Consider the following 21813-nt stretch of genomic DNA (forward strand, 5'->3'; position numbering starts at 1 on the left):
GGAACTTGGCAGACCAGAAAGGAATGGCAGGAGATCTTCAATGTGATGAACAGGAAAAATATGCAACCAGTAATCCTTTATCCAGCAAGCCTGTCATTCAGAATAGAAGGAGAGATAAAGGTCTTCCCAAACAAACAAAAACTGAAGGAATTCATCCATCACAACTAAAGCAGCTCTACAAGAGATCCTAAGGGGGATTCTGTGAGTGAAATGTTACAAGGACCACAAAGTACCAGAGACATCACTACAACCATGAAACCTACAGATAACACAATGACTCTAAACCCCTATCTTTCAATAATAACACTGAATGTAAATGGACTAAATGCTCCAATCAAAAGACAGAGGGTATCAGAATGGATTAAAAAATAAGACCCATCTATTTCCTGTCTACAAGAGACCCATTTTAGACCTGAGGACACCTTCAGATAGATAGTTCTCCAACCCCCCACTTCAATCATGTACTGGAAGTCAAAAGAAAGCTGGAAAAGCCATACTTATTTCAGAAAAACTAGACTTTAAAGGCTGCAACAAGAGATGAAAAATGGCATTATATAATAATTATGGGGTCTATCCAGAAGGAAGAGCTAAAAATTACAAATATCTATGCACTGAATTCGGGAACACCCAAATACATAAAACAATCACAAACATAAGTAATCTTACTGGTAAGAATGTGGTAATTGTAGGGGACTTTAATACTCCACTTATAACAATGGACAGATCATCTAGACAGAAAATCAGTAAAGAAACAATGGCCCTGAATGAAACACTGGACCAGATGGACTTGACAGATATACTTAGAACTCTACATCCTGAAGCAGCAGAATATACTTTCTTCTTGAGTGCACATGGAACATTCTCCAAGCTAGATCACATTCTGGGTTACAAAACAGCCCTCAATAAATATAAAAGAATTGAGATCATACCATTCACACTTCCAGATCACAATGCTATGGAAATTGAAATCAACCACAGGAAAAAGTCTGGAAAATCTCCAAAAGCATGGAGGTTAAAGAACATCCTACTAAAGAACGAATGGGTCAGCCAGGCAGTTAGAGAAAAAATACCTGGAAACAAATGAAAACGAAAGCACAACAATCCAAACCCTTTGGGATGCAGCAAAGGCAGTCCTAAGAGGAAAATGGCCTATCTCAAGAAACAAGAAAAATCCCAAATACAAAATCTAACTGCACACCTAAAAGAACTAGAAGCAGAACAGCAAAGACACCTCAAACCCAACAGAAGAAGAGAAATAATAAAGATCAGAGCAGAAATAAACAATATAGAATCTAAAAAAACTGCAGAGCAGATCAATGAAACCAAGAGTTGGTTTTTTGAAAAAATAAAATTGATAAACCTCTAGCTAGGCTTCTCAAAAAGAAAAGGGAGATGACCCAAATAGATAAAATCATGAATGAAAATGGATGTATTACAACCAATGCCTCAGAAATACAAGCAATTTATCAAGGAATACTATGAAAAATTTTATGCCAGGAAACTGGACAAACGGGAAGAAATAGAAAATCTGAACAGACCCATAACTAGTGAAGAAACTGAATCAGTTATCAAAAATCTCCCAACAAATAGAGTCCTGGACCAGTTGGTTTCCCTGGGGAATTCTACCATACATTCAACACAGAGTTGATACCGATCCTCAAGCTGTTCCAAAAAATAGAAATGGAAGGAAAACTTCGGGACTCATACTATGAAGCCAGCATTACTTTGATTCCCAAACCAGACAGAAACCCAGCAAAAAAAGAGAACTACAGGCCAATATCCCTGCTGAATATGGATGCAAAAATTCTCAACAAGATACTAGCAAGTCAAATTCAACAGTATATAAAAAGAATTATTCACTATGATCAAGTGGAATTCATTCCTGGGATGCAGGGCTGGTTCAATATTCGCAAATCAATCAATGTGATACATCACATTAATAGAAGAAAGGAAAAGAACCATATGATCCTGTCAATAGATGCAGAAAAAGCATTTGGCAAAATACAGCATCCTTTCTTAATAAAAACCGTCAAAGTCAAGATAGAAGGAACATACTTAAACATCATAAAAGCAATTTATGAAAAGCCCACAGCTAATATCATCCTCAATAGGGAAAAACTGAGACCTTTCCCCCTGAGATCAGGAACATGACAGGGATGTCCACTCTCACTGCTGTTGTTTAACATAGTGTTGGAAGTGCGAGCATCAGCAATCAGACAACAAAATGAAATAAAAGGCATCAGAATTGGCAAAGAAGAGGGTGCCTGGGTGGCTCAGTCAGTTAAATGTCCAACTTTGGCTCAGGTCATGATCTCACGGTCTGTGAGTTCAAGCCCTGTGTCGGGCTCTGTGCTGACAGCTCAGAGCCTGGAGCCTGCTTCAGATTCTGTGTCTCCCCTCTCTCTGTCCCTTCCCCACTCACACTCTGTCTCTCTCCCTCTCTCAAAGATAAACATTAAAAAAAAAATTAAAAAGAAAATTGGCAAAGAAGAAGTCAAACTGTCACTTTTCGCAGATGACATTATACTCTACATGGAAAACCCAATAGACTCCACCCAAAAGTCTGCTAGAAGGGATACATGAATTCAGCAAAATCGCAGGGTACAAAATCAATGTATCAAAATCTTGCATTTTTATACACCAATAATGAAGCAACAGAAAGAGAAATAAAGAAACTGATCCCATTTACAATTGCACCAAGAAGCATAAAATACCTCGGAATAAACCTAACCAAAGATGTAAAAGATCTGTATGCTGAAAACTATAGAAAGTTTATGAAGGAAATTGAAGAAGTCACAAAGAATTGGAAAAACATTCCATGCTCATGGATTGGAAGAATAAATATTATTAAAATGTTAATACTACCAAAAGCAATCTACACATTCAATGCAATCCCAATCAAAATTGCACCAGCATTCTTCTCAAAGCTAGAACAAACAATCCTAAAATTTGTATGGAACCACAAAGACCCTGAATAGCCACAGTAACATTGAAGAAGAAAACCAAAGTGGGAGGCATCACAATCCCAGACTTTAGCCTCTACTACAAAACTGTAATCATCAAGACTGTATGGTCATTGGCACAAAAACAGACAGACCAATGGAGTAGAATAGAGAACCCAGAATTGGACCCACAAATGTATGGCCAACTAATCTTTGACAAAGCAGGAAAGAACATCCAGTGGAAAAAAGAAAGTCTCTTTAACAAATGGTGCTGGGAGTTCTGGACAGCAACATGCAGAAGAATGAAACTAGACCACTTTCTTACAGCATACATAAAAATAAACTCCAAATGGATGAAAGACCTGAATGTCAGACAGGAAACCATCAAAACCCTAGAGGAGAAAGCAGGCAACAACCTCTTTGACCTCAGCTACAACAATTTCATGCTCGACGTGTATCCAAAGGCAAGGGAATTAAAACAAAAATGAACTATTGGGACCTCATCAAGATAAAAAGTTTCTGCACTGCAAAGGAAACAATCAACAAAACTAAAAGGCAACCAATGAAATGGGAAAAGATATTTACAAATGACATATTGGATAAAGGGCTAGTATCTAAAATCAATACAGAACTCACCAAACTCCACACCCGAAAAACAAATAATCCAGTGAAGAAATGAAAGACATGAATAGACAGTTCTCCAAATAAGACATCTAGATGGCCAACAGACACATGAAATGATGCTCAACGTCACTCATCATCAGGGAAGTAAAAATCAAAGCCACGCTGAGATACCACCTCATGCCAGTTAGAGCAGCTAAAATGAACAAATCAGGAAAACACAGATGCTGGCAAGGATGTGGAGAAACGGGAACCCTCTTGCACTGCTAATGGATTCATGCAAACTGGTGCAGCCGCTCTGGAAAACAGTGTGGAGGTTCCTCAAAAAATTAAAAATAGAACTACCCTATGACCCAGCAATAGCACTGCTAGGAATTTAACCAAGGGATACAGGAGTGCTGATGTATAGGGGCACTTGTACCCCAATGTTTATAGCAGCACTTTCAACAATAGCCAAATTATGGAAAGAGCCTAAATATCCATCAGCTGATGAATGGATAAAGAAACTGTGTTTATGTACACAATGGAATACTACGTGGCAATGAGAAAGAACGAAATCTAGCCATCTGAAGCAACATGGATGGAACTGGAGGGTATTATGCTAAGTGAAATAAGAGAAAGATACCATATGTTTTCACTCATACGTGGATCTTGAGAAACTTAACAGAAGACCATGGGGGAGGGGAAGGGGGAAAAGTTACAAACAGAGGGAGGGAGGCAAACCATAAGAGACTCTTAAAAACTGAGAATAAACTGAGGGTTGGTGGAGGAGAGGGGCAAGTGGGTGATGGGCATTGACAAGGGATGAGCTCATTGTTGGGATGAGCACTGGGTGTTGTATGGAAACCAATTTGACAATAAATTATATTAAAAAAAAAAGTAAAAGATTCAGAAAGGAAAACCCAGTGAAACACTGGGCATCTTTAGTGAGAACAATTAGGGGAAGAAAGTGGGTGATCATAACTATTACATACAGAATTAGAATATGGTTGGTTTTAATTTCACAGTTTCTAGAAGCCTAAGTTTTTGTGCACAGCTCTGCCTACATGATAAGAAATAAAAGGTAAATGTTGTCATTCTAGCTATACAACCAGTCAATTCCATGAAGAAAAAGATCAAACCAGCAGTTTGAACTTATCAAACTGGTGAGGTCAGAAGCTCCCCTCTGTACCAAGCTTGCGCTGGGGGCCTCCCCTCCCTGCCGGCTCTCTAGACTTTCAGGCTGGCCTCACAATTCCAACACTTGTTTTATCAGATCTTAGAGACCTCCTAAGGTGAGGGATCTTGGCTTCTCTTTGAGTCCTATTTACTGCCCGTGGCAATGGCCTACACAGAATGAGAACTCTACAAATACTGACTGAAAAGACAAATACAAAAATAAAGGTTTGCTTTTTTGAGCTGTAGCCACTCTGAACTGCATTAACTCTTTAGAGCGTCCAAGAAGTCTGTCAGAGAAAGGTATGTGATCTCTGACTCTGGAACTTTATTTTGAAAGAATGATCTTGGTGGCACACCCGTTTGTTTAGAACCTTCAATTCTTGGGTGTCAGATCAAATGAAATTATGCCCATGGAGGTTATTGAGAAATTATACGGTGCTCCAAAGTGGTTTTCAAATATAAAGGCTTTTTCTCTCCTCACCAAAATATTAAGTATAGCGTTAGTGGTTGAGACCTCTTTCCATTTCCATACCCAAGCTGGCAGGTAACAAAGGCATTACAAAGCCTAAATCTGGGGGGTGGGTGCCCTCTAGGGAACAGGGTTGCTCAGAAGGGAAAACAGGCCCTGTTAACCCCTGGGAGGAAGCTTGTTCCCATTCATATCCCTCCTTCAAGTGATTTGTAACAAGGTAACAGTTGGAAACATGACCAATCATTTTAATAGAATAAAGAATTTTTTTAAATGTGTATCTTTTATATGTCATGAATAGGAAACACTGCTGTTAATTAATGTGGTCAGAAACTTGCTATGTGAATCCCCATCAGTGAGCAGAGAACTTCCCAATTTGCCTGGAGCATCTGAGCCCCGTGGGTCACTGATTCAGAGAAGCAGCTTCCAGTTCCAGCTAGGTGCAGAGCCCCAAGCAGGGGTTTTCAGATTTAGCCTCCACAAATTTAAGTGTATTGTGTCAAAGGAAACTGGACCCTGAGTGCACTTTTCAGCTCAGGTTTGATGTGAACCCCTTTACATACAACCCTGTGCTGCTCTGAGCCCGTCAAAACCCCACATCGCTTAAATTTTACCTAAACTTCACCCTTTCCCCCCCAAATCCTCTGATAATCTTGCCTCTTCCTTTCTTTAGGTGGTTCTTCTGGTACATGGTCTCCCTTACAGGAGAGCAAGTTAGCAAACCTCATTTTGTTGGGGCTACAGGCAGCGGGGTGTCGGAGAGGGAGGGCTTGTTTGATGTCCAGGAATTTAGGGAGCCAGGTGACACCACACTGGTAGCTTGAAACTGGCCACAGTGGGAGGATTTACCCCATGAAAACTCAAGTACTAAAATCAGAGGTCTCCCCAGTCCCTGAAGGGTGACCGTTAACCATTTACCACCATACCACTGGTGGTAGGGAGCTGCTGGTGGTCTTTACCAGAAGTGCTTTCTCAAAGCTGACCTCTGGGGCTGTGAAGAGCCTCGCACGCTGTGCCCGTTCCCAAACTCAAGGATGTAAAGTGGCTGTGAGAAGACAAGCCTGTCACTGCAGTTACACGGAATCCGACCTGCTCTCCCTACCTGTCACAGATGTGGGAAGAGTGTTGGCCTTTTTCAGCTGTTCCCTGCGCTCAAGCCTGGATGCTGTAGTCTCCGGCTTCTTCTCCTCCAGCTGTGGGCTGTGCTTGTGCAAGGAGCCTGCTCTGCTGATACTGCTGCTTCCAGGCTGCAGGATGACACCGACCTGGGTGGGCAGAGAGTCAGGGCAAGTGTGTGTTCAACCTCAGGACATGGAAAGACTGACCGTGCAAGGCCTTGGGGGGGCTTCTGCCTGCCAGCCCCCAACCTCTGCCTCTGAAGGAGAAACGGGACTGCACTTGGGAGCAATGTGTGGCCAACCATGACGCCAGCCATGGAGCAGCTCAAGACAAAGGTCCCAAAAGAGGGAAAGCCACTTTTGTAGGAGTCCCAGTGAACAGACTGTAAAATCAGGGCCACAGAGCAAGACTCCTGATTCTTCTCCCAACTCACTGCTCAAATGCATTCACTTTCCTATTTCTCACATAACTGCAGTGTGTGTGGATCACTGCTAATAATCACGGACTCTACCAAATCAGGTTAACCTGAGAGCACAAGGAAACCAAACAAAATTACTACTTGAAAACACTTCCCTGGTTTAATGGTTGTCAATTTATTTACTGCTCTACCCTAAGCATTCACCACTCCCAGCTAGCTTTTTTTTTTTTAAACCCTTGTGAGCTACCTAAAAGACAGCCAAACTTGAGAAGGAAAAGTTAAAGCTGAAGACCAGGCTACTCACGTTCTCTCTGGAGAGCTTTTCTGCCTGTTTGGCCTCCCTGGCTTGCTTCCTTTCCTCTCGAGTAGCTTGCTGCTCCCGAAACCCCTTCTGTTTCTGCAGTGCTAAAGTTATCCACAGTGGCTGCGCAGTTTCAACCTTCTCTGCAAGTTTGGAGCCATCTAACGAGTGTCTGCTCTGAAGAACAGGCTTTTCTGGGGACAAAAAAAGACTGCTGTTACGATTTATATGATGTATCTGGGGGCGTCTGGCTGGCTTAGTTGGTAGAGCTGTGGCTCATGATCTCGGAGTCATGACTTCGAGCCCCACATTGGGCGCAGAAATTAAACTTTAAAAAAAAATTAAAAAGCAGTATACGTTTGGTCTTCATGCCCATTTCTAGAACACAGTAAAACCCTTGGAATTTCCTAAGTGATGAGAGCATAAGGTGTCCCTCATTCCATTAATGAGATGACTTTGGGACCATCCTTAAGGCTGGGGGCTGGTTGCCAGAGGAGCCAACCATGTGATCAGGTTTGAATCTTTTGTTCCCACCCCCCAACCTCTGGGGAGGGGAGCAGGACTAGAGGCTGATTTCAATTGCCAATGGCTGAGGAGTTAATTGGTCATGCATATATAGTGAAACCTCCATAAAAACCCAAAAGGACAGGGTTCAGGGAGTTTCCAGCTGGTGAACACATGGAGATTTGTGGGGAGAGGTGTCCTTTGAGGGCATGCAAGCTCCATGCCCCTTCCCCATACCCTGTCCTTATGGATCATTTCCATCTGGCTGTTCCTGAATTACACACTTTTATAATAAACTGGTTATCTAATAAGTAAAATGTTTCCCTGAGTTCTGTGAGGCACTCTTCCAAATTAACTGAACCCAAGGAGGGGGTCGTGGGAATCTCTGATTTAAGTTGGTCAGAAGCATAGGTGATGACCTGGATGTGGGAATGGCATCTGAAGTGGGGACAGTCTTGTGGGAGGGGTAGACAGCATCAGAACTGATATGAATGATATGAAATGTAAGAAAGCCAGCTAGTATCTGAGGACGGTCTGATGGTGTGGAGACCTGCCCACCCCCGCCCCACCCCCCACCTCACTGGAATAGTGATCAGAACTGGTAAAGGCAAGGGTACCTGGGTGGCTCAGTCGGTTGAGCATCCAGCTTCGGCTCAGGTCATGATCTCGTGGTTCATGAGTTCAAGCCCCACATTGGGCTCACTGCTGTCAGTCTGTCAGCACACAGCCCGCTTCAGATCCTCTGTCCCCCTCTCCCTACCCCTACCCTGCTTGCGGTCTCCCAAAAAATAAATATTAAAAAAAAAAACTGGTAAAGGCAAAGGGAGGTTTACAGTGAAACTGCTCACTTACCTTGATCCTTCACCCCTTAGAACTAGTGACATGAAATAGTCAACTGTCCTTACCTAACACAAACTCTTCACTGATGCCCGAGGGACTTCTCTGGGTGGAGAGGTAATATTTCTTATCGACAGAAAAATAGAAGTCTTTTCCTTCCCTCAAAATGGGACTAGAAATACAATCTCCAGTGTCAGAAAATCTCAAGCCTACAGGGGACCCAGGCTGCTATTTGATTTATTATTCTTATTTACTGCTTTATTTAACCCCTTCCCAAACATCCTACCCAGTGTATGAAAGAGGTAAAAAGGGTGCTGCTCTATCTATCCCGTGAGACTGCTGAGGGCAGTGGGGCTCTGAGGAATGCAGTAGGAAACTGTGATTTTGGTCCAATGCTCTCTTTTGACAGAGTGAGTATGAGGGGCCACAGCAATCCAGTGCGGTGCCCCAGGTCACCCAGCGGCTAGTGCACAGGCTGAAGTTTGAGCCTAGGACTTCTGACTTCCAGTCTGAGCTTTTCCTGTGGTTGACTGTCTTGCCTATGCAATGGGGTAAACACACTTCACAGGTGGCTGGAATCAGAGGTTGAGTAACTGGACTCTTAAATTGAGCAGCCCTGGGCTTGACCTTGTGTGACCTTACAAAACCTACTTAGCTTCTCTAAGGTCTTCTAATCCATAAAGTGGAGATGACAATGGCACATGCCTCATCAGACTGCCGTGAAGATTAAGAGATCCTGGGTATCATACTAACCAGACAGTTGGCAGATAGGAACCACTCTACAAAAGTGACCTGTTCTTACTATTTATGTCTATGAGAATCATCCCCTTCTTTTCCTCACGTAAAAATTAAGCCCTTTTATAGATAACCATTCCAGCAATGAGTCCTTTACTACCTCAAATGAAAAGGGCTCACTATAGACCTGTTCTTTGGAAATTCACTACAAGTTTACACATTGATGATCCAGGACCTTACCAACCAGGGCTCTCATCGATTTGACTTTTTATTGAGGAGAAAGAACCAAAGTAAAATCAAATTAAGAATTTAAGCACAAAAAGGAGGCAGATTCTGCTTTTCTATACCTTTAGACCTATAATACTCTACAAAGAGAATTCCTATTTACAATGAGTCTTGGTCATTATGCTCTCCCTAATCATCAAATAAAGTTTCAGCTATGATCTAACACAGTAAAGAAAAGTGACACATTTCAGAAGTATTAAAAAAAAAAACCCTGAAAGGTATTTTTAGTTAATTGTTAGTTAACAAAACAAAAACAAAAACAAAAAATACAAATACACTAGACCCTTGAACAACATGGGTTTGAACTGGCCAAGTCTACATACACACGGGTTTTTTTTGTTTGTTTTTTTTTGAGAGAGAGAGAGCGAGCGAGCATGCGAGTGGGTGAGACGGGCAGAGGGAGAAAGAGAAACTTAAGCATGCTCCATGCCCAACGAGGAGCCCAACGTGGGACTCAATCCCATGTGATCCCAGAATTATGACTTGAGCTGAAATCAAGAATTGGTCACTCAACCCACTGAGCCACCCAGGCTCCCCTATGCAGCTTTTGTTTTGTTTTGTTTTTACAAATACAGTACAGTACTGTAAATGTATTTTCTCTCCCTTATGGTCTTCTTAATAAGATTTTCTTTTCTCTAGCTTACTTTATTGTAAGAATACAGTATTTAGCATATATAACATACAAAATATGAGTTACTCGACTATATTATCACGAAGGCTTCCATTAGGCTATTACTAGTTAAGTTCTGGGGGAGTCAAAGGGATTTTGACTACACAGGAAGGTAGCACCCCTGACCCCCATGATGTTCAAGGGTTGACTCTATTCACCACTTCAAGCATTCTGCTTAACTGAGAGGCTTTACACACAGGAAATAATTTAAGTTTTGTTCTACTCCAGGGCAGTGTAACACCTGTTTGGAAAATGTCTGAAACCAAACTGCCAAGATCCAAATGATTTCCATTTAAAGTTACTATGTAGGGGCTATTATGTATCAGTTGGTTAAGCATATAACTTTGGCTGAGGTCATGATCTCACAGTTCGTGAGTTCAAGCCCCATGTCAGGGTCTGTGCTGACAGCTCAGAGCCTGGAGCCTGCTTCAGATTCTGTGTCTCCCTCTCTCTCTGCCACTCCCCTGCTTGCTCGTGCTCTCTCTCTCTCAAAAATAAATAAACATTAAAAAAAATTTAAAGCTATTATGTAAAAGGGAATCCTACACTAAACATTCCACCTGAACTTGCCTGGAAAGGTCATTAAAACAACTGGCCAGTTTCCTGCTAACAATTCTGACCAGCATTTTATCACAAGGGTCAAAGTACCTTTAAAGTAGAATTGCCTACTTTTTTTTTTATTTGAAAAGATAAATCGTTAGCCAGATTTTTATTTCCTTAGAACTGTGGTTTGAATAGCACATCCTGGAGTTATGACCAGACTTTAGAAAGGCTGTAACACAATATATGTAAAGGGCCTAACAGGTCTGGACTGTAGCTGGGGATCAATAAACAGAAAATGTTTTAGGATGTTAAAATGTGGCTCCTGTCTGAATTTCAGCCCAGGATGCCCAAAGGTCTTCAACAAATAATGGCACCGATTCCCACATCCTGAAGTAAAAGTTCTAGATCACTTACTTGGGGCAGGCCCACGAAGTGGCCAAACAGCTACCACAGGGTCATAGAAAAATCAGAGTTGAAGTGGAAGAAGCCAAGGTAAAATATCTGTTTAATCCTATTCTCTCACATTCTAAACCCAGCGGACAAGGGGAACCACAGCCCACTCCAATTCCCTCCTTCAGGTTCTGGGGACATGAACCAGTGCATCCTGCCCTTATAGGGTTTTAACCACTGCTCCCAAAGGTCAGTTCTGGGAGAAAGGGCCACTTAATATCTGTTCCACCCACCACAAGGAGGTGGGAATTTTGGAATGACATGACATCTGCAATAGAAGTGCTAGAGGGCAAACACAGGAGGACACAGGAGGGTTATCACAGCGGAGTTATGTCCACTGTTGTTTCAGTGACCTTTACCTTAAATGTATATGATGCTCCAGGTGTTTTAGCTAATAACAGCACTACAGGGTCACAATTAACAAATAAAGTTGGAGGTCCAGGCTTAATATTTTTATTCTGATGGGGTGTTCAGTCAAACATGTTTGGCCAGCGTGGCCTAGAGTGAGCAGGAAGACCCCAGTGGTCTTTAGACAGCACCCACGGGCATGTGGTCTTTGCTTTCATGCTGCTTTTCTACCAAGTAAAGAAAAATTCAATTAGCAGAGCCTGACAGCCCAGAATCTGGATACTGGGGAAGAAAACAGGGGCACTGCCAGTTTTGGGTAGAAAATTATAATGATCAAAAGGGCTTCCCTAAGAGAAAGAAGCACAGCAGAGAGCTATTTCTTCCGGGAGAAGATAAGGAGAGTGAGACAGTCCTCCAGACAGTGAGAGGGACTTGGATGATCATAAAAGCTACTGACACAAAGGCTAATGTCAAAACTGAAAATGGGGGTTCCAATTCAGGATGGTGACATAGGAAGGTCCTGCACCCCTCCCCTCCCATGGACACAATCGATATGCAGCTATATATGGAACAATTCCCTTTTAAAAAAAAATCCAAAAACCAGCTGAACAACTATGCAATGGGTGAATGAGAAAAACTCCACACAGAAGGAGGTTGGAGAAGGTGAGACACAATTTCACCATAAACCCACCCCCTGTACAGCAATCCATAACTGCGAGGGAACTCACAACTGTCAGCTTCTCCTTGAGGAACAAAAGGTTTGGATTCCACACCTCGGGCCCCAACTTTTAAGACTTTCACCAGAGGGACGGGCCCCCAGACACCTAGCTCTGAAAGTCAATGGGGATTGCAAACATGAGTCCCACAAGGCTTTAGGGAACTAAGGGTCAGCTTAAATTAATTAATTTATTTTTCTGAGAGAGATAGCAAGCGGGGAAGGGGGAGAGAGAGAGAGAAAGGGAGACAGAGAATCCCAAGCAGGTTCCATGCTGTCAGTGCAGAGCCCGATGCAATTGCATGTTTTCCAAGCTGCTGCATAGTTATTCCTAAACCAACTTATTTGAAAGATGACAATTTATTATACTGAACTATCCATTTTCATTCACTGCACTAAATTGCAATTAAAAAATTTTTTTTAAATTTATTTTGAGAGAGAGAAAGAGAGGGAGGGGCAAAGGAGAAGGAGAGAGAGAAAATCCCAAGTAGGCTCTGTGCTGTCGGTGCAGAGCCCAACGAAGGGCTTAAACTCACAAACCATGAGATCACGACCTGAACCGTAAAAGAGTCAGACGCTTAACCAACTGAGCCACCCAGGGGTCCCAGCACAGTTTTTGTTTGTTCTGTTTTTTTTAATGTTTATTTATTTTGAGAGAGACAGCGAGCACACAAGTGGGAGAGGGGCAGAGAGAGGGAGAGAATGAATCCCAAGTGGGCTCCATGCCATCAGTGCAGAGCAAGATGCCGGGATCCATCTCATAGAGATCGTGACCTGAGCCAAAATCAAGATTTGGACACACTTAATGGACTGAGCCCCCCAAGGACAGTTCTACACAGGCTTGCAGGGTGCACAATGGCTTTCCCCCACAGCCCAGCACAGAGGTTAAAGCAAAACAAAACAAAAACACAAAGAATGATGAAAATGGGCTCCTCAGCAGGACAAACAGAAATCACTAGGGAGAAATGGTCCGGAAGCGTGATCTACATGCTGGTCTAAGGCGTGGTTAAAAAGGACAATAAGGTCTTCCATAAGGCAAGTAACCAAACCACTATTGCTCAGGAAACAGCTCTTTTCTCCGCAAAAATCACCCTAAATCTAAACAATTAAACACAAGAGAAGGCTTGCAGCATTTCCTAATAAACCTCAGGGGAGAGTTTCTCTGATACATGCAAGTAACTTCCTGGAATATGACCCAAACTTTACTTCAACAAAACAGAAAAGAAAAAGAATTAGATGAAGGTTCTCAGGGACCCCAAAGCCAATCCAAGTGATCACTGAACTGTCCCAAACCTATAGTCTGAAGAAACACGAGGGGCAGCCTTGAGTGAGGGCAGCTCTAAGATTTCTTTTTAAAAGGCTTCACAGTGGTAAGCTGGTGGGGGCAGGGACGCATCTGCACAGCATTTTGCATAAAACTGAGCCAAAGTCAATCATTCACACAGAAGCTCCCAAGGCCCATGCTGCTGCTGAAAGTCCCCTAACCTCCCACCTTAGTGCCTTTACTGCCCAGAGCTAGAACGCAGACTAGTCTAGAAAACCCCAGTCTTATCATCACTGTGAGGCTCCTTCATAAGGATTAAGGGCTTCTTTGTTAATTAGGACTGTATTTCAATGTCCGTTGTCAACTGAAAGTGTGTTAGTCTAAGTGTCAGCACCTGGAACTTATTACTTCTGTAAGTATCATTAACAGTATGAGCTGCAGGAAGGTAGCACAGTCAGCATTTCCAAAATTCTAAAGGAGCAGAAAAAGAAAAGGGCCTCAATACGACTTATGACAGAGAAGGGACGTGCTCCCACACTAGCCCTGCTTCCAGCTCCGGGCAGTTGTGGCTTCTGCCAGGACACAGACAAGCTGGACAGAGGCAGGGGGCACCTACCCATACCTACCTTTCCTCCCGGCCTCAGGGGTTTGGGAAGGCTTTTCTGGCCGAGCAGCAGACAGGGCCGAGGAACCAAGTTTCCTCTCTGTTTCTACAACTTCCTCCTCATCCCTCTTGTGTGCCTTCCTTTTCTCTGGGGGTGGCGGTGACCGCGGCCAGAGGTCCCTGCTCTCCTGACCTTCCTTGCATGGCTCGCCAGGCTCTGGGTCTGGCTTCCCTGCCCGGCGGGCCAGCAGCTCTACCAGGTAGGGCCTGCTCAGTTTGGAGAGTGGGGAGGAGGGGGGAGTCTGACCGGCAGGCTTGGGAGCCAGGGCTGGCTTCTGTACCAATGGCATTTTGTTTGCCACCTTGTCGTGCTCTGCAACTGGCTGAGGCCCCAGCTGGGCTGCAGGAGAAGAGTGTACTCTTTCAGCAGAGTTCTTCCAGGTGGACAGGGCTTGCTTCCTCTCAGGGGTTAGGGACAGGCCATGCTTGAGGGCCACACCCTCTGTCTCTTTCTCTCCTTTTGTGCTTCCTGGTACAGGTGGCCCACCATCAGCACTGTCCCCGGTGCTGCTGTGCCTTTTCTTCTTCTTTTGTTCTGTCTGTTGGTCACAGTGGAAGCGCAAGGAGTAGTTGGTCCTTCTCAATTTTATCCCAAACGGTGAGGCTTTTTCCTCTTGACCAGGCGTTGCGGGGTCTGCCTTTCCTATACCACTGATGGTCTCACTGTCCAAAATGATCACGGGCTCTGCATGGGCCACTGCTTTCTGTAGAGGGTAAGGAGGGCTTGGAACAAGGAAAGACGGGAGGTCTTTGGCAAATTTGCATCCCTCTGTGCTGTCTGCTGGCTCCAGTTTCTCTGTACCCTTTGGGTGCTCATAAGTAGCCAGGGGCTGGGGAGCTGACCCATCATTGGGTCCCAGCACAGGTCTTTTTCTAATGCTCTCTGCTTCTGTGTTAGGTTTGGAGGTCTCGGTGCCACCATCTGAGAATTTCTGCCAAGCAGGCATAATAGAGAATTTTGCATTTACTGGGGGGATCCTCCGGAGGTTCCCGCGGGAATCACAACGGCCCCTGGGAGTGTGCTCATCACCTGGCCGAGACTGGTCTCTATCAACGCGCTGCTCACTCTCTGTGTTCTTCAGAATTCTGGACCGAATGGAAGCCCATTCGGCTAGTGCAGCCACACTGCTTGGAGACTCCTGGGGGGGCCTGGCCTTCCCGCTCCCTGACCGGGGGTCGACAGATGCTCGGGGTGGGTTCTCCAGGGCAGGGACATCCACGTGCTTCTTTTCTTCTGACAAGCCCAGGAGAGACTTGCATGCTGTGTCCTTGATCTGGCTCAGGTTAACGGCCGGGCCACAGAGCTGTGCTCCCGTGACCAGAATAGCTGTGTGGGGGACACTCAGGGAGGAGGGCAAGGCATGGGAGGCTGGGCTGGCTCTGGGGGTCTTCGGCTCCTGGGGGGCAGAAGCAAGTCCCGCGTCCTTCAGGGGCGTCACTGGGCTCAGATTGACTTTGGGGAAGAGAATCTGCTTCCCTCCGGATGACACCTGGAAAGTATAGGGCCTGGGCGTGGTCTGCCTCTCATCCACTTCCTGCCACCGAAGTTCTTCCACCTTCCTGTCTTTTTCTGGAGCGGCAGCTTCCTTCTTTTCCCCGGCAGCCAGCGTCTCTTCTACCTTCGCCTCTTGTTTCCGGGGAGGCTGCATGTTAGCTTCTTGTCTCTTTTCCTGACGTGCACGATGACCATGCCCGGGAAAATCCCCGCCTTGTGCCTGCTGCTCTCCGCATGGCTCAGCCTCCTGGCTCTGCTTCTCGCAAATCCTTGACTCCTCAGAGTGTTCTCTTTGCTTCTCGGGTTGCAGGTGCTCTCGTTTGCCTGATTTCTCTGCAAAGTCCACCTGAACTGGGCTCCTTGAGCTCCTTTCCACGTCCAGTGGCTGCCACCTCTCCTCTTGCACACTCGCTGCTTCTCGACCTTCCGCTTCCTGCTGCCTCTGCGCCTCCACTTCCTCCCGCTTTCTCTGTTCTGCCCTTTTCTCTGCTGCTGCCTCCTCCTCCCATCGCTGCTCCTCCTGCAGGCGCTGCTCCTCCTGCAGGCGAAGCTTCTCCTCTCGTTGCCGCTGCTCCTCCTCCTGCTGCCTCTTCTCCTCTCGTTCTCGATGTACCTCCTCTTCACGCCTCCGCTGCTGCTGCTCCTCCAGCCGCCTCTGCTCCTCCTCCAGACTCTGCTGTTCCTCCTGCAGCCGCAGCTCCTCCTCCCTTTGCCGCTGCTGCTCCTCCTCCTCCCTTTGTTGCTGCTCTTCGGCCTCCAACTGCTTCTGTTCCTCCAGCTCCTTCAACTCTCTTTCCTCTTGTTCTTCCTGCTGCTTCTCGGCCTCCTGCCCGCTCCACACCGCCTGCTCTTCCTGCTGTGTGCGTGGCGGCTGCTCTTGGGCCTCCAGGTGCCTTCCTTCCTCTTGTTCTCTCCGCTCTTGGCCTTGGACACCTTGCCCTTCCAGTCTCTGCCTCTCCTCTTGGTGCTGCCTCTTTTCTGCCTCCAGCTGTAGTTCTGCCTCGTCTCCCTCCTCGTCCTCGCCTACCTCCTCCAAGAGCTCTTGCCTTCTGTTCTCTTCCCAAAGCCTCCTCTCCAGGGCCTGGAGTCTCTGCTCTTCCAGACGTCTCCTCTCGGCTGCTTCAGCCTTTTGCCGTTTGCACTTGGCCTCAAGTTCTAGCCAGTATTCTTCTTGGCATCTCTTCTCTTCTTCAGAGTCCAGCAGCTCTGGCTCCTCCTCATGCCAAATTGGTTTGCCTTCTCCAGGGTGTCCGTTCTGGTCCAGGGACAGCTGACCCGGAAGGCTACCTCGTTCATGCAGTCGATCCTAACATTGGTAAGGACAAAATAATTAGCCTTTTCCTTTTGCACAGGCAACCATTACCCACCCTATTCACAATGTCGGTGACCCTCTTAATCTCAAGAGAAAGTGCAGTTGTTCCTAAGTATAGAGATAGGTACACCCAGGCCAGCACAGCAAGAGTAAATTGTGAGAGTGGAGGAAAACATATCACCTTCATGTTTACTCCACGGCCCTTTTATTGGTCATTCTCAAATGCCTTTTGCTTAATACAAATGAATAAAAAGAGAAAAACCAATAGCCCAGCCTTAGAAAGATGAGAAAAAATGAGAGCTGATGTCCCCTGAAATTTGTGACTTCAAAGTCCACACCAGTCAAACTGAAGAACCTTTGGCAGAGCCACGGTAGGAGAGCTGGCAAAGCAAATGCAAGGTGTCTAGAGCCCCTCAAAAGGCAGCCCCTCACTCTGAGGCCCACCTGCCCCAGGCAGGCAACAAGTTAGAAAGGGCCAGTAGATGGGCCTGCTTCCCCCTGTTCATTGCAACACACCAGGTCCCTGATGGGAGACACTTAGTTGCTTCTACGGGCCCCTCACACCACCACCAACGCCCGCCCCCCCCCCCCCCCCCCAGGTAGAATCAGTGCCCGCAAGCAAGGGCATCTGCCTGGTCAGCTGGGATGGGCGCTACATACCCTGGCAAGTCGCCTGTGTTTCTTTGACACCCTCTGGTTTTTTGGCTTAACGGACAGTTTGTGCTTGGCAGCACTGTTGTCCAGACGCGCGATGGCCAGGGGGATGGCATCTAGGTTGACACTTTCGATGGTTCCAGCAGAAGAGAAGTGCCTTTTTGGCCGCGATGGTTTAACTGGAGCCACCTGTAGAGGAGATTAAACTACAGAGTTAGACCAGATCAGAACACCATCGGGGGGGTCCCGGAATGGCAGCACTTGCTGGGGCCTGCACCTTGCCAGGACTGGACTGGCCCAGGGGCTGCTGTGAACAGAGGCACTGGGACAGAGAGATGAGCACTGCTTTTGTCATCAAAAAACAGGACGTTGACTATTTGTTCTGCCAATGATTTTTGCATTAACTCAAAACAGTCATTTAACCTTTCAGGGACTGATTTTCCTACTCTGAATAATATGGGGGGGGGTCAGATTAGATGAGGGGGGTTGACAAAACATAGCCAGGAGGCCCAATCCTGCCCACAGCCTGTTTTGGTAAATAAAGTTTTATCAGCACACAGCCACACCCCTTGTCCATGGTCTTTAGCGCTTTTGTGCTACAAAGGAAGAGCAGAACAAAGGAGGGTATCCAGGTTGGACCTTATGGCCACAAAGCCTAAAATAAAGCATGGTTTGCTGAGCCCTGGACTAGCTCATCTCTATACTAAGGACTCTATAAGACACTTGCAAACGTCCCTCAGCCTCTACCTGAGACCCTCTGAAGTAGGGAAAGTGTCTTTTTCATCTTTTCAGTTCCCTTTCTGCCCAAGCAGCAAATCTCATTTAGCAAGTGCTCAGTAAATATTTTTTGGAGGAATGAAGGAACAAGAAAGTATAACAGCTATGCCTAGGGCATGAAATTGCTACCTGCTAAAATGTTTTAGCACAATCATTCCAAAGCCACAGAACACAGAGTTGAGTGGCAAAAAAAGGATGGGCAGAACTGTGCCCCCCCTGGGGGAAAGGGAAGGTCCTCACGGCACGACTGCAGCGCTGTAATGCAGATGGCACGCACTTAGGAGCCACCACCTCAGACAAACTGTACACCCGCAGATCAGCCTCAACCCAGGGGCCACACATCTGTTAACTATTGAGCTTTTAAAGGCAAGCAGCAAGGTGAGGGCTCACAGCCATACCACGTCAACGTGCAGCAGAGGGCGCTCACAGCCCCATCTGCGGGTCTGGTGCCAGCAGCTCAGGCACAGAGGCATGAACAGAGTCCAGGGTTTATGTGTTGGCATTCATGTTGTAAGTGCAGAGCCAGTGGGGTTTAGCTGGCAGCTTTGCTTTTTGCAATTACCTTCCATATTTATGCACAAAAGACAAAGGACCAAGCCAGCTCAAGAGCAAGATGGATGCTCAGTAAATAATAACTTAGGATAAGGAGCACAGTAGTAAGGAAAAATAATTCCAGCCTTTGGGCTCCTGGCTTTCATTTATTTATGGTTATCTTTATAATAGGTATCAAATTCTGAACTGTGGTTGAGAAGAGACAAATCAAACATTTATTTCCATCCCCTACTAGATGCGTGAATAAAAGGAATTAGAGCCAAATGTGGTAGATTGAAGACACAGATAAGCACTTGAAGCTGAGACTTAAATGCAAGGTTTCATTTCTACTCATTTCAGCTGGGCTTCTTCATTGTCTGGGTGGTGGCACTGTCTTGAGCCATCCCCTTCAGAAGACTCAGGGACATACTCTGCTCACTGTACCAGTCCCTGGAAGGACCCTTGAGTCCCTATGCAAGTGAAGAGTGCTCACAGGAGTGGACCGGCCTCTACTGGAGGGGTGCACACGGTCTCCACAGGGTTCCCTGGACTCCTGCAGGCAGAGTCCCAGGTTTCAACAGAACACAGAAAAGTTAAAAAAACAAAAATACATACAAGTAGAAAAATGCTAAGGTCTTTTTGCTTTTGCATGTCTAAGCATTTTTTCCTTTTTTAGTTTCAGAGAGACAGAGAGAGAGAGAGAGAGAAAGTGCAAGTAGGGACGGGGGGGGGGGGAGGGAGAGGGAGGGAGAGAGAATCTCAAGCAGTCTCCATGCTCAGCATGAAACCTGGTGCAGGGCTGAGCCCAGGACCCTGACCTGGATCCTGACCTGAGCTGAAATCTGCATTAAGATACTCAACTGACTGAGCTACCCAGGTGCCCCTTATTTTGCATTTCCAAATAGAAGGAGACTTTTTTCCTTACAGACTTGGGTACCTTCAGGTGTTCTGGAATGTCTTTTTCAATGGCTTAACAGTGTCTTGAAGTACCTGGTACATTTAGGAAAATGACCAACGTGTAAGTGTTCAAATATGTACGTGCTGGGAGGTGGCTATTTTTTCAGAACAGGGTTCAGTTCCAGCAGGTGCGCTGCCATGGAAACAGACACTCTACATCTACCACTGGTTATGTTTTGAAGGAATTTAAAGTAATAGATGAAGGCGGCATTTATGAATGGAAAAAATGAGACAGCGGATCGAAACAAAAAAGGGGGGGGAGAGGATGGAAATGGAAGTTCAAGTAAAGAAGCTAAATATGTAATTTCAAATTATATTACCTTCTCTTCCATCTCACTTCTGGCTCCAGGCAGATTCGGAGGACTCAGAGAACTTGGCGTATCACTGGGCTGGAACCGAAAAGAGAGCACTCAAGTCAAACGCCAGAACAGGAAGTTCTGGGCAGATAACCAGATGCGGGCTGTGCCTGGAAAAGGCCGAAGCTGGCTTTGCAGGGCGGGCAGAAGTCACAGTGGGGACTTTGCTAATGTCCAGACAAGGACTCCTGAGGCACAGAATTTGTGCTTTCCTCCTTTCCTGAGTTCAACACATTTCCATGTGAGCAGTGTCTAACCTCAGTCCCTGATGTGCTTCCCCACGGCTGAGAGAGTCCAGGTGCCGCCCTCTAGCCACCCCACCTGGGAAGCGGGGCTGTGTCACACAGCTGGCCTCCGACCTCAGAGCGGTGGGCTATGCTCACTGCCTTCCACCCCCTTTGTCTGCCAGACCTCTCACCTCTATGCCAGACCTCTTCCCTGTGAGAAAAAACAAAGGCCCTAAGAATTCTGTGCGCAAAAGGCTGGGCTGAGAAGGTGGATGACCAGAGGCAAAAACGAAAAAAACAAACAAACAAACCCCTCAGGACAGAAGAAGAAAAAGGCTGAAGATCCCCAGCCCAGTCACCTCACCTGCCCTGGGAATGCCCACACTACATCACCTGCACCTTTCTGATGGCCCAATATACCTTCCACTTTGTGTGGCCAATATTTACACAGCTTCATCGTTCCTTCCAGAGCAATAATAGCTTGTCCTGCCTCAGCCCATTTTCTGCACCACACTTAGAAGCATCTTTGGAAAACAAAAATCAGATTATGTCACTGTCCTGCTTAAAATACTCAGAGGTTTCTAGTACTCTCAGAGTAGAATTATCCCTTTCCCGTGCTCTGTACATTCTGGCCTCCCTACCTCGCTCTATCTTCCCTTTGCCCCCCCCATCACGGTCCAGCCAACAACACTGACCTGCTTTCTCATGGGACACCCTCAGTCCTATCCTGGGCCTCTGGACTTGCTCTTCCCTCCATCTAGAACACAGCTCCCATAGCCAGGTTTGTCATGGCTGCTCTGACCTCCTTACCTAAAAAGTGACCTCTCCCCCTCCACGTTACTCACTTTTCCACCACTCTGTTTTACTTCCTGTGAAGCATTTTTCTTGATCCAAAGTTATTATACTGTAACATTTACTAAATAAGTAAGTTATTATCTTTATACATATCTGTTGACTTGCCATCTGACTCTCATTAAAATGTGACTATGCAGGGGCACCTGGGTGGCTCAGTCAGTTAAGCGCCTGACTTTGGCTCAGGTCATGATCTCACGGTTTGTGAGTTTGAGCCCCATGTTGGCCTCTGTGAGGACAGCTCAGAGCCTGGAGCCTGCTTCAGATTCTGTGTCTCCCTCTGTCTCTGCTCATACTTTGTCTCTCTCTCTCTCAAAAATAAAAAATTAAAAAAAAGGCAAACCATGCAGAGGCACCCCTAATCTATAGCTGGGGTAGCACTTGCTGAATGAATGGTCCTCCTCCTCCCTCAGGCCATGGTCTGTTGCATGTATTAGACCATCAGTAACAGTGAGGACATTTGCCTCAGTCCTGGGGCAATCCCTGCATTAAGGCTGACAGCCATTGCTGCCGCTCGCACCGAGAGATTGGAGAGAGTGGTTTTGGACCTCGCGGTCTCCACTTTACCCAGCACACCCCCTGACACCTGCTTGTGTGGGAACCAGGAGT

The 21813-nt window shown here is 46.0% G+C and overlaps 1 protein-coding gene across 17 annotated transcripts in view; it reads right to left on the reverse strand.

The window, feature by feature from the left end:
- CRACD (capping protein inhibiting regulator of actin dynamics) overlaps positions 1–21813 on the reverse strand; it is a 279668-nt gene that overhangs the window by 5076 nt on the left and 252779 nt on the right. For all 17 annotated transcript variants that reach the window (XM_058722491.1, XM_058722490.1, XM_058722498.1 and 14 more), the window contains 5 exons: positions 20090–20158; positions 17511–17693; positions 14006–16844; positions 7032–7222; positions 6293–6455 (listed from right to left, as the gene is read on the reverse strand). In XM_058722491.1, the coding sequence (XP_058578474.1) occupies positions 6293–6455; positions 7032–7222; positions 14006–16844; positions 17511–17693; positions 20090–20158 (3445 nt within the window). The remainder of the gene's footprint in view (positions 1–6292; positions 6456–7031; positions 7223–14005; positions 16845–17510; positions 17694–20089; positions 20159–21813) is intronic.

Source organism: Neofelis nebulosa, chromosome 3 (genome assembly GCF_028018385.1).
Source record: "Neofelis nebulosa isolate mNeoNeb1 chromosome 3, mNeoNeb1.pri, whole genome shotgun sequence".
NCBI classification, from domain to species: Eukaryota; Metazoa; Chordata; class Mammalia; order Carnivora; family Felidae; genus Neofelis; species Neofelis nebulosa.